Source organism: Nicotiana attenuata, unplaced genomic scaffold, assembly GCF_001879085.1.
Source record: "Nicotiana attenuata strain UT unplaced genomic scaffold, NIATTr2, whole genome shotgun sequence".
NCBI lineage: Eukaryota > Viridiplantae > Streptophyta > Magnoliopsida > Solanales > Solanaceae > Nicotiana > Nicotiana attenuata.
In genome coordinates, this window is record NW_017670614.1 from 252,087 (window position 1) to 269,277 (window position 17,191).

The 17,191-nt window shown below is 36.1% G+C and overlaps 2 protein-coding genes across 2 annotated transcripts; both read right to left on the reverse strand.

Moving 5' to 3' along the window:
* Positions 1–2,643: 2,643 nt before the first annotated feature.
* On the reverse strand, positions 2,644–3,954 carry LOC109241530. Its single transcript, XM_019408269.1, has 3 exons — positions 3,397–3,954; positions 2,931–3,167; positions 2,644–2,730 (listed from the first exon to the last, which is right to left on the reverse strand). Exons 1-3 carry the CDS (start codon positions 3,952–3,954, stop codon positions 2,644–2,646), a joined length of 882 nt encoding a protein of 293 aa, XP_019263814.1.
* Positions 3,955–9,262: 5,308 nt separating this feature from the next.
* On the reverse strand, positions 9,263–14,762 carry LOC109241539 (protein SYM1-like). Its single transcript, XM_019408283.1, has 7 exons — positions 14,327–14,762; positions 13,066–13,206; positions 12,867–12,980; positions 12,611–12,784; positions 11,187–11,302; positions 9,752–9,839; positions 9,263–9,660 (listed from the first exon to the last, which is right to left on the reverse strand). Exons 1-7 carry the CDS (start codon positions 14,696–14,698, stop codon positions 9,655–9,657), a joined length of 1,011 nt encoding a protein of 336 aa, XP_019263828.1. The 5' UTR covers positions 14,699–14,762; the 3' UTR covers positions 9,263–9,654.
* Between the last annotated feature and the right edge of the window lie 2,429 nt (positions 14,763–17,191).

Genomic DNA, 17,191 nt, shown 5'->3' on the forward strand with positions numbered 1-17,191 from the left:
TGATTGCTCCACAAAATATTCCAGAAAAACTTTGCATGTGCTGAGGTATATGTTTATGCGTTCTCTATATTAAATGCAAGTGATCTTGGTAATTTGCTTCGGTTGTTTATACTTGTTTTCATTGGAAACATTATTTGTAATAAGGGAGCATGCTGCTTGATTCCAAATTCGGCTATCCAAATATAGTGGTAGAATATGTTAAAAATTATTTCTGCTCAGAAAAAAGTAGCAGGTGGTGCATGAGTTTTTTTTTGGATAAGGTGAAGATTTTATTAAAAACAGTATCAAGCTGATACTGTAAAAATACAAAGATATTGCTGGCTTAAAAACATTAAAATCCTAAGCGGTCTAGCATGTCCAGCATATCATGAAGATTCATAACAATATTTCCATCTTTCCAATAGTACAAATAATGTAAACAACTATATTTTCTGCTCCCTCTTGCCTTCAAAACACCTGTTATTTCCTTCTTTCCATATCGTCCAAGCTATGCTAAGAGGAATATCTCTCCAAATCTTCTTTAAGGATGCTTCTGGACATGCAGGTTCCCAACACTCTAATATATTCCTGAATTTCTTAGGGCTTGCCCAAAGGATGCCAAAGTTAGCCGTGAACATGGACCACACCTGCCAAGTAAATTCACAATGCAAAAAAAGATGGTCCACTGATTCACAAGCTTTTTCACACAAGTAACACCTGTTGCACATTATCCAACCCCATCTCATCAAATTTTCTTGAGTCAGACATGCTTCATGTGCTACTAGCCAACCAAAACATGCCACTTTTGTTGGGACTGTAGTTCAAATCATCTTCCAAGGCCACTCTTGTGCTTGCACCAACTGGATAGCATTTAGTATTTTGTAGAGTGAACTAACAGTAAAAAAACCTTTTTTACTAGCTTTCCAGAGTAAGCTGTCTTCTTTTTCTGGCGATAACACCACCGATTGCATCTTCTGAATAAATATATCAACCTCATGCATTTCTTTGTCGAAGAGATTCCTTCTGAATTGGAAGTCCCAACCTGTATCAGTAAATATATCAGCTAAGAGGATATTTGGATTATTGGCCAATCTGTACGGGTTGGGAAATTGAATTTTCAGCTGACCAGAACCATCCCAATTATCTTCCCAAAGTCTGATTTTTTTTCGTTGCCCACCCTCAATCCAACATACATGTTAAATTTCTCCCATAGGTTACAAATTTGTCTCCAAACAGCTACCCCATATGGAGTCTTGACTGTTTTAGGTGCAAAGAAGCCCTCTTTTCCATATATCACCTCTACCACTGCTTTCCAGGGAGCTTTTTTTCCATCGTTTAACCTCCATAGCCATTTGCATAGCAAGCTTTGATTGTGGGCTCTAAGATTTCTAACTCCCAGACCCCCTTCTTTCTTATGTTTTGTCACAATGCTCCACTTTACTAAATGATATTTTCTCCTTTCTGTATCACCTTCCCACAAAAATTTCTTCCTGATTTTATCAATTTTCTTCTCCACACTAGCTAGTATAGGAATCAGAGACATTATATAGGTTGGTATTCCATCAAGAACACTATTTACTAATGTCAATCTGCCCCCAAGTGATAAGTATTGCTGCTTCCAAAGAGCCAACTTTTTTTCACACTTGTCAATTACACCATTTCACACTGATTTGTCCTTGAATTTTGCACCTAAAGGCAATCCCAAATAGGTAGAAGGAAACTTTTCAACCTTGCAACCCATGATATCAGCTAACATATTAATATCACTGTCAGCATTCAAAGAAAATATTGAACTCTTGGCCAGGTTTATTTTTAATCTCGTCACAGCTTCAAAAGCCAACAGAACCACCCTCAAGTGAAGCACTTGATCTCTATCAGCCTCACACATCAACAAGGTATCATCAGCATAAAGACTATGAGAAATTTCTATACTATTTCCTGAATGACCCTCCATTTTAAAGCCTTTTATCCATTCGCTTCTCAAAGCAGTTTTAATCATCTGACTCAACACCTCCATTACTAGAAGAAACAAGTAGGGAGACAGAGGGTCTCCTTGCCTTAAACCTCTTCGAGAATTAAAATAACCTACTGGACTACCATTGATTAGTATTGAGAACTTTGTAGTGGAGACACAAAATTTTATCCACTGAATCCACTTACCCCCAAAATTCATCTTTTCCAGCAACTTCAGCAGGCAAGGCCAATTGACATGATCATAGGCCTTTTCTAAGTCCAATTTGAACACCAACCCAGGCAATTTTCCTTTCAAGTAGTAGTCTATACATTCATTTGCCAACAGTGATGCATCTGCAATTTGTCTACCTTTCAAAAAGGCATTCTGATTTTCAGAGACCAACTTGTTAATCACCAACTTCATTCTCTCAGTAAGGACTTTAGCTATCAACTTGTATATACTCCCAAGCAAACTAATAGGTCTGAATTCCTTGATGTTGGCAGCCCCTTTCTTCTTTGGACTCAAAGCAATGAAGGTTGAGTTAAAACTTCTAACAAATTCTCCTTCTCTGTGAAACACCTCAAATGTCTTCAGAACATATTCTTTCACAATATGCCAACATTTTTTGAAGAAACACATATTAAAGCCATCTGGACGAGGAGCCTTATCCCCTTCTACCATTTTAACTACTCTTGTTACCTCTATTTCATCTAAAGGTCTCTCCAACCACTCTTTCTCTTGGTCACTGATGCTAGCAAGTTCTGAACAATTCCATGAAGGTCTCCAGCTCTCTTTTTCTGAAAAAAGATCTTTATACAACTCAAGTATGTGGTTTCTAATCAAATTTGTCATCTGTTAAGTCCCCATCTATTTCTAGCTTATCAATCCAATTATATCTCCTATTTGAATTTGCTATTTTGTGAAAAAATTTGGTGTTCTTATCCCCTTGCTTAATCCATAAAAATCTGGATTTTTGCCTCCAATGTATCTCTTCTACCTTAGCTATGTGATGCAACTCGTTTGTTAATGCATTTCTAACAGATTCTTCTTCCTCAGTGTTACTATCATGATTATCATTTTGCTGCTCTATCTCCAATTGATGCAAGATCTGGTCTTTTCTTGTTCCCAGGTGCCCAAAAGTGTCTTTGTTCCACTTCTTTAAATCTTCTTTCAACTTTCTAAGCTTTTTTGCTAGAACCACATCTGGTCTTCCTTGAAAATCATACGAATTCCACTATTTCTCCACTATGCTTATAAAATTAACATGTTCAAACCACATATTTTCAAACTTGAAATACCCTTTACTTCTCTCCCATTCCCCACACTCCAATAGTATTGGACAATTGTCTGACTCCACCCTAGGTAGCACGCTTTGTTTGATAGCTTTGAAGGAATTATTTCATTGACTTGAAATTAAAAATCTATCTATTCTTGAGGCTGAATGTTCATTATTGTCTCTGAACCATGTACTGCCCACCATGTAAAGGAAGATCAATTAGCCCCATATCATCAATGAACCTTGAGAAATCTCTCATAGCCCTAGTATATTTTGCCCTTCCAGTTCTTTCATCCTCAAACCTTGTGATATTAAAATCGCCTCCAACTACCCAAGGCCAATCTTCTAAACGTGCAGCGGCCCCAAGTTCTTTCCATAATTCTTTACTCCTCTTTCTATCACAAGGCCCATATACCCCAGAGAAAGAAAATTTAAAATCAGAATTTTTATCTTCCAAAAAAACACTTGCTGAATACTCCCCCACCAACTTTTCATTACAACTCCATCTCCTTTTATCCCATATAAGTAAGATTCCACCACTATTCCCTGTTGCTTTAAGCTCTAACCAGTCTGTCCATCTACTTCCCCCAGACTGCCTCATCAAGGAACAATTACACTGCTTTAGTTTTGTCTCGCTCAAACAAACAATATCAGTATTCCACTTTTTTATCAGTGACTTCACTAGCCTCCTTTTTTCTGCCTCGTTCAACCTTCTGACATTCCACCATAAAATTTTAATCTTCATTTTCTATTTGTAATGGCCTGCCTTCCTCGATCTCTGCTCCCCGGTTCATCCCCATAATTAACCTCAAAATTCTTCAAACCCTCTATTTCCCGTTGATTCCTCTTATGTGGAGATGGAATTTTGTTTTGTGGCTTAGGTCTTGCTAATCTGCTCCTTTCAATTCTCATGAGAAGGTTCAGCAAAACCCGGAAAAATATGTTAGTATATTATGCTGGAGTTCCAGCATAACTATACTTGAACTCCAGCATATTATACTGGAGTTCTAAGATAAGTATGTTGGAACTCCAGCATAATATGATGGAGTTCCAGCATAATTACACTGGAACTCCAGCATAATATATTGGAGTTCCAGCAACTATACCGGTCCAGCATAATATACTGGAGTTTGGAGCACCGGTGCTTCAGTCTCCAGTATATTATACTGGAGTCAGCAAAGTATACCGGTCCAGCATAATATGCTGGAGTTCATACACAGGTGCACCGAACTCCAGTATATTATGCTGGACCGGTCTCTGCTGCAGCAAAATAGTGGCTATTTTCATTGACTTGGTAAACGCTGGCTATTTTTGAATGATCAGTCCGAAAACTGGCTATACCGTGTTATTCCCTTGTCAAATTTCCAACATCTCGCTTATTACGCCAGCTGTCACGCTTGCCACGCGTGCCTGCTATTAATGAAAATTCTCCATTGGGAACCTGCGACTTCTTCTGAGTACGCCTCAATTCCTTGTTGGACTAATTCTAGAGACTTAGGCCCTCTTTCTCAAGAAGAGCAAAAGTCAACTAAACACAAACTAGTGTTTGCAACCACTAATTTAGCAATTAAACATGAAATTAGCCCAAATATCAAACACCCATAGTCAATCAAGTCCTAAAATACAAGACCCATCAATTGCCCACACTGGGGTTGAGCCACAACCCTAGCTGATGGGTCTAGCTACTCATAATTAGAGAGAAAAATAGAGAAATAGATGAAGATAGACTCAAAATAATTAATTACTAAAAAGAACTTGAAGATTCAATGGTGAAATTAAGCTAAAATTACTCAAAATAGCAAAATAACCCAAGTCACGAGCGCAGCTCTACGTACAAAACTATCTGATAACCTAAAAATGGGAAAAGAATCTATTTATACTAGGATAAAAATCTCGGACAAAAATACCCCTGCGGAGGCTAGTGCGGACCGCACAAATCACGTGCGGCCGCACTAAGGCTCTTGACTTGAATTTCCAGCTCTCTGAACTTGGGCAATCGGACCGCACAAAATCTAGTGCGGCCGCGGTGGCTTCTAGTGCAGTCCGCATGAAATGGAGCGCGGACCGCATTGGGCTTCAAACTTGAAATCGGCAACTCTCTGAACTTTCTTTCTGCGGACCGCACTAAATCGAGTGTGGCCGCATTGATCCCAGTGCGGACCGCACAAAACCTCGTGCGGCCGCATTGCCTTTGTGCCTGAATAGCAGCCTCTCTGAACCTCACTTGTGCGGACCGCACAGAATGGTGTGCGGCCGCATTAGCCCTGTTTTGCCTGAGCTTTGTCTTGTCTTGGTACTTGTGCAAGTTTCACTCCTTTTTGAGCTGATCTTTGACACCTTGTCACCTTGTTGATCAAACATGCAATCAAGCACAACTTGTGAGCCTTTGGGACTATTTTATACACATTTCTAATCAAAACTTGAGCATGAAGGAGTGTAAAATGCGTCAGATTCTCTAGTTATCAACAGCGATCTAGGAGAAGGTGGTGATGATCGTTTTGGATAATGGAGAAGATTACTTATATCAAAAGGTGATGATAATGATGATGAAGACTACATCAGCAGCAATGAAGAAGAAGATGCAGAATTACAGGTGGGAGGAGGACAAGGCAGTAAAGCAATGTTGCTTGTGGATAAGACAGTGGTAGTGCAAAAGATGATAAGTTCAGATGAAGAGAGAGAACGAAACGAGGGAGCAGAGAGAGAGAGAGCAGTGATTGATGGATAATATGTTGGGTGCAATAATGTAGATTGATGATAATTGTCATAAGCAATCTATGATGATGACAATCGAACATGGACAACAGCGACATATGATTGTTGATGTGTTTGGAAATGATCCTCAAGAAGATAGGAATTACTTTGTTCTTTTTTTTTTCTTATTTCTTTTCTGACTATACTATCGGATTTGAAGGAAATTAGTAGCTTTTTGCATAAATCCATATTCTTCATCGAACCCAGATAATAAAGTTAAGACAAGGTATTTGCACATTGTATCAAACAACCATCATGAAGCATCATCAAAGCCAAATGTTTGGTTAATCGTTTTAGCTTGGTTAATCTTACCCCTGTGCATAACCCTGACTCACTTTTGGAAATTATCAGCTCCTTAGTCTTATAATAGTAATTTGTACATATTTAATGAATTTCTTAAGTCAAATACATGGTTTGAACCATAGCTATTGGGTTCAGCCGAACCAGTAACTTCTACTCTTCCTCCGCCCCGGTATCTAAATAAGCAACTAAATGCCATATGGAGAGATGATTACTCTGTAAAAAGTAAGTGTTTTAGAAAGCTTGGTTAAGGTTAGCTGCATTAGGTTCTCAATAGAACTGCTCACTCAACCTAACAAGTTAGTGTTCTCAAATGTATCAGATTATTCACAGCAAGGATGTCATAAAAGCAATAAACTGTGATAAGGCATTCAGCATGACTGCTACCAACAAGGCAAATGATGCAAGTATAATCACTGTGCACAGTGCTTTAGCAACAATGGGTAACTTGCTAAATTTTCTTGGTAGAACAACTTTTACAAGATTTTTAGGATAACAACAACAACAAACCCAATGTATTCTCACAAGTGGGGTCTAGGGAGGGTAGTGTGTACGCAGACCTTACCCCTACCTTTAAAAGGCAGAGAGGTTGTTTCCGGTAGACCCTCGGCTTAAGAAAGATAAAGGGAAGGGCCAATGACAAGCAAACCAATCGGAAAAATAGGCAAAAACACACAACTTTCACTAGCTAGTACAGTTAAAACCGGAGCAAAGGCAACCATACGTAATAACAGAAGTCCAAAAAGGCAAAAATACATAGAGATATTAAGTGGAGTAGTAAAGCTACTGTAACAAAACAAAAACAAAGCTCGACTACCTAAACCTCTACCTAATTCTCAACCTCCACCCCTTCCCATCCATGGTCATGTCCTCAGTAAGCTGGAGCAACGCCATATCCTTCCTAATCACCTTTCCCCAATACCTCTTCGGCCTGCCTCTACCCTTCCGTTGACCCTCCAAGACCAACCTCTCACACCATTTGACTGGTGCATCTGTACCTCCTCTTCACATGTCCGAACCATCTTAGTCTTACCTCTCGCATCTTGTTCTCCACATAAGCCACACCCACCTTGTCCCGGATAACTTCATTTCTAATCTCGTGTAGTCTGGTATGCCCACACATCCATCTCAGCATCCTCATCTCAGCCACCTTCTGGACATGAGAGTTCTTGACTGGCCAGCACTCCATCCCATACAACATAGTCGGTCTTACCACCGCTCTATAGAACTTCCTTTAAGTCTTGGTGGCACATTCTTATCACACAAGACACTGGAAGCGAGCCTTCATTTCATCCATCTCACCCCAATGCGATGTGTGACATCCTCGTCAATCTCTTAATTCCCTTGAATAACGGAACCAAGATACTTGAAACTCTCTCTCTTAGGGATGACTTGTGAATCTAGCCTCGCGTCTTCGTCCACCACCGGAGTCGCACCACTGAACTTGCACTCCAACCTTTGAACTTGCACTCCAAAATTTTTAGGACAGGATACTAAATTCATAAGCTACATCAGATTATGGTTTCTTTGACATATTCTTCTTTTATACGCGTTCTCCTCGTTTTTTCTCAATCAAATTTGTTATCAAAGAAAAATTATAAATTTCGTTATTTGGACCTGAGAGTTCAACATAGATATTAGATTGAATAGCTTGGAAACATTCCCAACAAAAATAGGAACTAAATACACATACATATATTTGATCCTTAACAAGTTTATGTCAATTAACCATCCCGGCATTATGCCAAGCCAGAAAGTTCCTCACAAGAACAACAGCCAAAATTTGTCAAAGAAATATCCACACACAATATTTTGGCACAGATATGAAAGGGCAAAGGTCACCTTTAGCCCGCGACCGAAATTATTTATATCCGCATAAGTGTATAAATTTGTATGCTTTTTGTATATAATATACAGAAATGTATATATATATATTAAAAAAAATACATTTTTCGGCTATTATTTTGAGAGCGGCTATACAGTGTTATTTTTCCCATAGGAAAATAGCTTCGTAGACCAGCCCAATTTCAGCTCCAAACTTCCAAAACTTTTTCTTAGTTAATATTCTATAAGTTACGAAACAAGATCCATCTAAACCAAATGCTTGAATAAGTAAAAATATATTCAACACCTTACAAGTAAATATTGTATTTTTATTATCTCAGCTTGCGCTTAATAAAGTCACATCATTAATCTCAAGTGGGGATGCCTTTATTTTTTATTTTCTTAATATAAAGAAATTACCTTTTTTACTGTAAAAATAGAAATAGGAAAGGTTCCAGAATAATAGTAACCAAAGGATAAATTCGTTAAAAAAAAAAAAATAAAGAGGATAAATTTGTGACATTACAGTTTAAATTGTATTCTCTTATCATCACAGTATGTAGCATGAAATTAACATTTAGAAATGAAGAATTTATTTTAATGTACATAGGTTAAAGAGAAATCTGCTATAACTGAAAATGAAACAATAAAGGGATGTAATTATGTAAACAAAATATTAATATAATTAGAGGAATAATTCTAAGATTGTAGGGTATTTAATCTTTTTCCAGCTTGTTTGGATGGTTGTTACCTATTCTAGTGTATCGTATTATTACTTTAAATACGATATTTATTTTGATTGTTACTTAAATTTAATTGTATCGTATCGTTAAATTTGTCATTACGTAACGACGAAATGTGTCATTTTATGTAACGACCGATTTGGTATGGTCGCATCGTGACCTTGTCTTTTTCTCTCATCTCGCGCTTTATTATTATTAAATAATCTTATTTTATCCTTTACCCTATCTTTTTTATATAATAACTCTACCTCGTATCATATTTTTTTCTTTATAATATTGCAAGTTTATTCTTCTTATTGTTGGTGCTTGATATTGTGATACGCCGGCAAACGATACAATCTATGCAAACATTGTATTTATCAAACGATACAATACAATATACAAAACGATACATTATGAAACGAGATGTAACAACCATCCAAACAAACTGACTTAGTGATAAGGAAACATTATATAAATAGAAAGTGACCCTGTATTCTGTACAATAGAATTGTGTTTCATTTAAACATTATCTATAAACCACCTCCACACACTTCAATTTTTTCCTTCTAATTTTTGCCTTTTCTATATCTTCCCCACATTCAACAAGGGGTAGGGGCAAGGAGAGCAAGTAATAATAACTAAATATAGCAGAAGAAAAACATTGTTGGCCATATGGGACACTTTTAATTTCCTAGATAGCTTTTACACATGCTGGCCAGTAACCGGTTTATGGATGAGTGCTCTTGGAGTAATCGGTAACCGACGTGCCTATGACTTCGTTTCTCAGGTTTAAATATAACTTGATCAAAGAACTCATAAAATCTCTGATGTTGTTCGATTGATTAATCCTGCAATGCAAACACAAGAATAAGGTTTAGTGATTTAATTAAAAGTGAGGAAACACAGAGATTGAAGAGGCAGTTTAGTCTAGACTAATACCTCGGGCAATTTGCTCGATGATGAATCAGATTTATCTTCCGATAGTTCTTCAGACAATACCCGTGCCTCTGATTTCTCATTTGAATAACTGCAAAAATAAATTTTCAAGCGTCAGAAAGATACCACTCCTATCCTTTTTTATGATGTTCTAGTGTAAATACATGACATATAGAGAGACACTTTGCATAGCAAAGTCTCAACAATGGCAGAATCTGAAGGAATCCATCACTCAAATGGTTACTCAACTATCCGAAATTACCCAGTAAAGTCGTGTTTCTTTTGTTCGTAACAGAAAAGTCACTTAACTATATCTATAGTATTCAGAAGGTTGCTCAACCAAAATCTAAATGTTAGGCATTAGCACAGATAAAATAAATGCAAAGGCGAGAAAAAGACTGGTCTCCCGTCAACACAATCTCCGACGATTTTTCATATAGGAAATGAGTGACATGGGATAACTGATACACCATGCACAATGACCATGGGCGAAGCTACCTTCCCTTAAGGGCGGTCAATTGACCATCCTTCGCCGAAAAATTACACCGTATATATAGGTAAAATATTAGGTTTTAGAGGTATAAAATATATATTGAACACCCTTTGTCGGGAGTTTTTTTCCACTTAGTTCAAGTTTGAACACCCTTGAAGAAATTCCTGGCTTCGCCACTGACAATGACAAAGCAAAAGTCAGATACAAAGGAGGAGGAAGAATCATGAACTTCTCATTTCTCAGATTCGTGTTTTTTCTCTCATTCTTCCATATCGGATAGCTCATGTACCATAATGTTGATCTTCTCCTGGATGTCCTAACTTCTCTCCTATCTCTTTACTTCTCCGGTTTAAACTCCGTCTTTAGAGCAGAGAAAAAGCTGAGCTCCAACTTAGGTTTCAGCCTTTAACCTATATAACCCATTCATTTGCAGATTGTGCTACAATGTTCCCACTAATTTCTGCCCACTTTTCTGTCGTAAACTCCCTTTCTCTTTCTTTCAATGATATCACCATTGCCTCAACTGCCCTGCAGTCTCAGGAACAAAATATAAGCATCCACAGATAGCCAGGAGGTGGGTAGGGCAGACAGACAAAGTTATGATACACAATTTTGTTAATACACTATTTTAGAGAGGTTCCGCTACTTCAGAAAGATCCGGTGCAGCACAAGAACCAGCCTCAACATATTTCTATCTCTTGATAAGAACCTTAGTAGGGTTGTTTATTCACAAGGCAAAGAAGACACAAAATAACCGTAGTTTAATGAGACGCCTATCTTAATCCGTAGATGACAGTGAAAAAGTTAACAAGTGACATCTATCGCATGACTACAAAATGTCTTTGTTCCTTAAATTTGTTAACGATGAGAATACAAGCAATTTACATGTACTCCTGTTGTCCCTAGCTGTACGAAAGCAATTGTAAAATTGAATCAGAAACTTACGTTGAGAGAATAGTAACCCAAACCAGTTCGATGCAGTCCACCCAAAGGAGTCTTTGCTCAAGAGGAATAACACCATAAGTTATTAGGTGAGCAAACGGCCAAAGCTTCCAACCTGCCTGAAAGAATTAAGAACTGATTTAGTATTTCTCCAAGACATCCAGATGCCAACTTATTTTTTAGAGTAAAAAAAAATATAAATATCTCTGTAAGTCTTATTTTTTATTTTATGACGGCGGTCTCCAAATCAGCTTGTGTGCATAATCTCAGTTTCTTATAATCTATTATCCGCACATAAATAAATAAGCCAAACCAAGCAGAGTTCATTAACAAATAAAAAAAGACAGGCATAGACATCTAGGAGTATCACATAGCTGAAGTGATGTACAGTTCCTAGGAATATTAGCATATACTCTGTGTAAAATGCCTTGGAGCAACGGTAAAAGTTATCTCTGTCTGAAGTATAGGTCATGGGTTCGAGCCGTGGAAGTAGCCATTAATACTTGCATTAGGTTATCACACCTCTAGCAGTGCGGCCCTTCCCCGGATCCTATGTGAATGCAGTATGCTTTTTGCATCAGGCTGCCCTTTATTCTGTATAAAATGCATTGCAACTAGCGCAATGATCTAAGAGAAGAATAATTCACAAAACATTCTGTAATTCAAGCTTAAGATCAGCTTAAATGATACACATAGCACCTTCATAATCTTATTGTTCAGCTGAAATGATACAAATAGCTTCTTCATAATTTTATCAGTCCGAAACTTCACATTTACATGGCTTTCACTGATATATTTATAAGAAAAGTCATTAAGTTCTTTATGCGATCATGATATCAAAATTCTAATAGAAATAGAAGTATCTAACTTCAACAGCCAGACTTACGCCACTCAAACAATATCTGCATTAAGGAGATGACAAAGATTCATAAGGGTTGATCAACAGAAATGCCATCGGTTTGGTTGCAGGCTTCATTTACCGATGCAAAATTGTAAGGACATATATAAACATTTTATATACATAGTAACTATTCCAAAGAGTTCAACTCCTTGAGTTCCAAAGAAACAGCTATCCTCATTCAACAGGTAGAATCCTATAGACGGATAGGCCAAAGTGAAAATTCTACCATTCCGGACATATTGCTAGCTAACAAGCAGCCGATAGTCCATCTTAGATCTCAAGATGAACTGATAAGTATCATCATTCTCAAAATTTCCAGAACCATATGGCAATACTAAAAGGATATATCGTTAAAAAAACACAAATCAAACAGACAGCTTGGACTAAATTCTGCTGAATCGGCATAAACAAATTGAAAATCTTGAGCTAATACGCTGTTGTTCGTGTTATAGCTATATTGAATTCCAGGAAAAACATAAGGTACTCGGCGTAAGCACTTTAACAGATCATTAGAAGAATTCCTTACCGTTAACATGGGCCAAAACGTGGTTTTGAGCTCGCCAAAAATATTGGCTGCAGATTCAAGACGCAAGAAACCAAGAACCACATAATAGATACTATTCCAAACTGCTGCCCATATGGTTTGGTCAAAAGCAACTTTAGCAGGAACCACCCACCAGTCGTTGGACGGAAAAAGAGCCTGTTACAGTTGAAACTATTTAGCTTTTAGCAAATATGTGAGAGTATGTTTGATCAATCAAAATAAAAGCCACAAGCATCACCTCGCAAAATTGGTAATAATAATGGGAAAGTGATCCATGAAGTGAAAATCCAACAAGACCAGACCTAAACATGCGAGTTCGATCGAATTCAAGAAGAGGTTTCCCTTCATAACACTAAGATCCATAAACAACAAAAAATTAGATCCATAAACAGCTCAAAAAATAGTGGAAAACAAATTTAAGAACAAACAATACTTACTTGAGCTATCCAATCTCCTAGAGCATAGACAATACCACTAATAGCCATTTTAGCTAAAACAGGATTTGTTTTCAGTGCTTCCTCATATGCAATCCAGTTGTGCTCCGGCGCATATCTTAATATCTCATAAAAGGTCCATCCCTGAGTACACAATCAAGAAAATTAAAACCATACAAAGTGAAAAAAAAAAAAAGTAAGTTGCAATTATATGATGCTGAAATGTGTGATCATCTTATCTAAAGAGAGCTAACTTTTATTTACTCAATTATATGTTCAACGTGTCTTCCACGTGGGGGCCTGGTTCTTTTCTTGGTATAAGCGCGTGAAAATTATTTTTGATAATAGATGGAAGTGCGACTTGGATCTCAACGTGGATCTTATACCATGTTGAATTTTGTAATTATCTCATCTAAAAGCTTAAACTGTTAGAACTCTTTTCCCATTATACGCTCTAAAAAAGGGTATGTCGGGTTTTTGGACCCTATGTTGAGTAAGGATTCCAAACCTTCCAAAAGTGATAGGTATGTGTTGTTTCTTGGCACTCTCTTTCTATATTATGCCAACCAAGAAAGAGCGATGGAAAGTGGATTTTAGGTTCCATTGTCTCGAGAAGGTATTAGCCACCGGTGACCATACTTTCGTAAAAGCACCATTGGGCGGTGGTTCCTCTCCTTCTTCTTGAACCTCGAACCAAAAATCGATCTCGCTCCAGACTTTTGATGCAAAAGATTTATAGAAGGAGCTAACCATTTCGATAATATATCCAAATTCCCTGCCTCTTGGTTGAAAGGAATTCCTAGAGATGAGCCCAAACGATAGATTCAATAAGTTCTTGCCAATAACCACGTCCATTGAATAGAAACATTAAACTAAATGCCCGGATAAAATGAGCACCTACGAAAAAAAGGCCATATGCGACAACACCAACAACAACAACAACATACCCACTATTTATCCCACACCGTGTGGTCTGGGGAGGGTAGTGTGTACGCAGACCTTCCGCCTACCTTGTGAGGGTAGTGTGTACGCACATAATGAAAAACCATAAAACTGGGGTATACTTATATTTTTATTTAATTACATATATCTTCAATATAAGACTATCCAACTTAGTTCATTCATTTTTGTCATCATTTAGCCCTGTGAAAATCCAATTAATCTTAATGTTTCGTTTATGATCACAAGGGACAAATGAATAAAAGAACCTTTTTTCTTTCCTGATAGGAAACATAGCATAAAAGAGAATAAAGAAAAAACTTACATGCCAATAGTCATGATCTATTGTTAGTAACTTTGTGATGGCAAATGTACCAGCACCAAGTACAATTGCAGCATTAAGAAACCTATCTTTGTCCCACAAAATGGACAAACTATTCTTGGTTTCCACAAATTCACTGTCATTTGAATCTTTCTTTTCATTTTCTTGGCTGATCTCTTCTGTACTGTCTACTTCCCTATCTTCTGTGACAGCATTTATTGGACGAACAAGACCAGTTTTTGCAAAAAGAGTTGGGTTTTGTAGTGAATTTTGTCGGGTGATGTGTGGAGAAAAGTTGATGGAGAAAAATTGAGTATTTCTGGATTTTGAGGGAGAAGAGAGGGTGTGGATAGCAAAATTTTTGAGAGCTGACATGATTGGTAGGTTGTTCCGAAAGAGAAGGAAGTTCCAAAGGGAAAAGGAAATAGTTTTATTCTTTCATTTAAAAAAGAGAAATGCATAAAATGTTTTTTTTTTTGTATATGTTTATATATATTTTTTAATTAGCGAATGTAATAAGTTTCGGCTGATGGTCAATTTAGTTGGCGTTTGGACATAAGAATTGTAAAATTTCAAAAAATGGTAAAAAAAAAAATTCAAGTGAAAATGATATTTGAAATTTAGAGTTGTGTTTGGACATAAATTTCAGTTTGGGTTGTTTTTGAAGTTTTGTGACTGATTTGAGTGAAAATTTTGAAAAATAACTTTTTGGAGTTTTTAAAATTTTCAAAAATTTCCAAAATGCATTTTCAAGTGAAAATTGAAAATTTTATGAACAAACGCCGATTGCAAAAAAAGTGAATTTTTTTTGGAAAAAAAGGAAAAAAAAATTATTTCCAAACGGGCTCTTAGTATTTTGCCAGAAACAACAATGAATTCGCTATAATATCACAAGTAGGGTCTGAAAAAAGTAATGTGTAGGCAAACCTTATCCTTATTTTGTAAAGATAAAGAGGCTTTTTTCGATTGTCGGTAGACCCTGGCACAAAAAATAGAAAAAAGAAAATGAAATGCTAGCTAAAAGAGTTGGTCGGTTGGGGGTTTACTCCTCATAGAAAAAAGAAAGTATCAAAACATTTTGGTAAAGAAACATTTTCTTATAGGGATATTTTATTTTTGTCGAAAAAAAGATATGATAGGGAATTTCCGCCATTAAGGATATGTCTATGTGATGAGATGATTGAGATTCTTTCTTTCTTAATTAGATATTTTGATTTTAAAGAATATGTAGATTTTTTTGGTAAAGAGTGTTTTTATCCTATAATGAGCCTATGAATGTAAATTCTAATTAATCGAACCAGCTGCTTATGAACAAAAAAAAATAGCAATAAAATGACAAACCTATCATTAAATAAATTAGGAAAAACAAAAGAACCCAAAAAATCCGACTCAAATGCAATGGGCAATTTTTTTTTTTAAATGTTTAAAAATGTTAAAACCATTTTCCACGATGTCTATTCTAGGCTGCCACTTTATTTAGTCAAATTTCAACAAAAATATATGGCTTATAATTAGTAACACGTCAAACCCTTATCCTATATGCAACAATAGTTGTCTTGTTCTTCAATTGTGAGAACTCAAACCACAATCTAGAATCCTATAAATGCTTTTATCTTCTTCTAATTTCATCACTTGACAACTTAAAAAATCATAGGAAAATATATTCCCTTCTCTTTTTCCTAAAGCAAAATTAAAAACATCTCTTTTGAGTCTTGACCTAGGAGTTTAAAAAAAAAAAGTTACTACAACTTGTTTGGAAACTTGTAATAGTACGAAACAGTAAAACTTATTCCTATATAATTTGGTTATATATCCTAATTAGACATGAACCATTTTAATTTTCTATTACAACTTTTTGAATTTATTTTCTAACCGATATTCTTCAATTATATTAGAATATTACATGAGATATTTATTTATTTCAAGATTGAAATACAATTTGTTAGGCCTCTTTTTTGAGTTGATTGCCTGCTTGGTTTACTTGTGCTAAGAAGCAACAATTATTCACCATAGAAATTTCAGCAACAATAGTGGGGAAATTTGAATGGATCTTCTAATAATGTCATGTGTTGTTAACCAAGAAATTTGTCCCTTTTTTCAAAAAAAAAAATCACTTCTTTCCGAAATCAGCGTTTGTTCATAAAATTTCCAATTTTCAATTGAAGATGTAATTTGGAAATTTTCGAAAATCTGAAAAACTCCAAAAAGCTGTTTTTTAAAATTTTCACTCAAATCACTCACAAAACTTCAAAAACAAACCAAAATTATATTCATGTCCAAACACAACTCTAAATTTCAAATACCATTTTCACTTGAAAATTTTTTTCACCTTATTTTAAAATTTTACAATTCTTATGTCCAAACGCCCACTAAATGTATATGCGTATACATGTTTTTTTTATCTTAATTTTTTATTTTCTTCATTAATATGTCTACCAAATAATTGAAAGTAATCTCTTTTTCTAAATGAAAGTTATAAGGACAGCTCGGTGCACTAACCTCCCGCTATGCGTGGAATTCGGGAAGAGCCTAACCATAAGGGTCTGTTGTATGCAATCTCACCCTGTATTTCTGCAAAATGCTATTTTCATGGCAGCAACTTTACCTGTTATTATGGCAAAGCTTTCCTTCTAAGTGAAAGCTAAAAGTTTTCCTTCTAAACGAAAGCTAAAAGCCTTGCTAAGTGACAATGGTATACAAAAGACTAATCCATTCAGACTTTAGAGCGCAAACTTCGATACACAAAAAGCACGAGGAAAGTGAGGGTCAACAATTTTTTTTTAAAAGTATTCCTTTCGTCCCTTTTTTTTTGGTTAACGGGATAATTTTATATATATATATATATATATATATATATATATATATATA

Bases quoted from the DNA above. Each gene is read 5' to 3' on its own strand.
- LOC109241530 (XM_019408269.1), bottom strand. From the start codon at position 3,954: ATGAAGATTAAAATTTTATGGTGGAATGTCAGAAGGTTGAACGAGGCA. The intron at 3,168-3,396 runs GTTCAGAGACAA...GTGGAGAAATAG, and splicing joins TACATGGTGGGCAGTACATG to TGGAATTCGTATGATTTTCA. The intron at 2,731-2,930 runs GTAGAAGAGATA...ATCTTTTTTCAG, and splicing joins AGTTGCATCACATAGCTAAG to AAAAAGAGAGCTGGAGACCT.
- LOC109241539 (XM_019408283.1), bottom strand. From the start codon at position 14,698: ATGTCAGCTCTCAAAAATTTTGCTATCCACACCCTCTCTTCTCCCTCA. The intron at 12,981-13,065 runs GTAAGTATTGTT...TATGGATCTTAG, and splicing joins TAGGAGATTGGATAGCTCAA to TGTTATGAAGGGAAACCTCT. The intron at 9,840-11,186 runs GTAAGTTTCTGA...TTATTTTTGCAG, and splicing joins TGGGTTACTATTCTCTCAAC to TTATTCAAATGAGAAATCAG.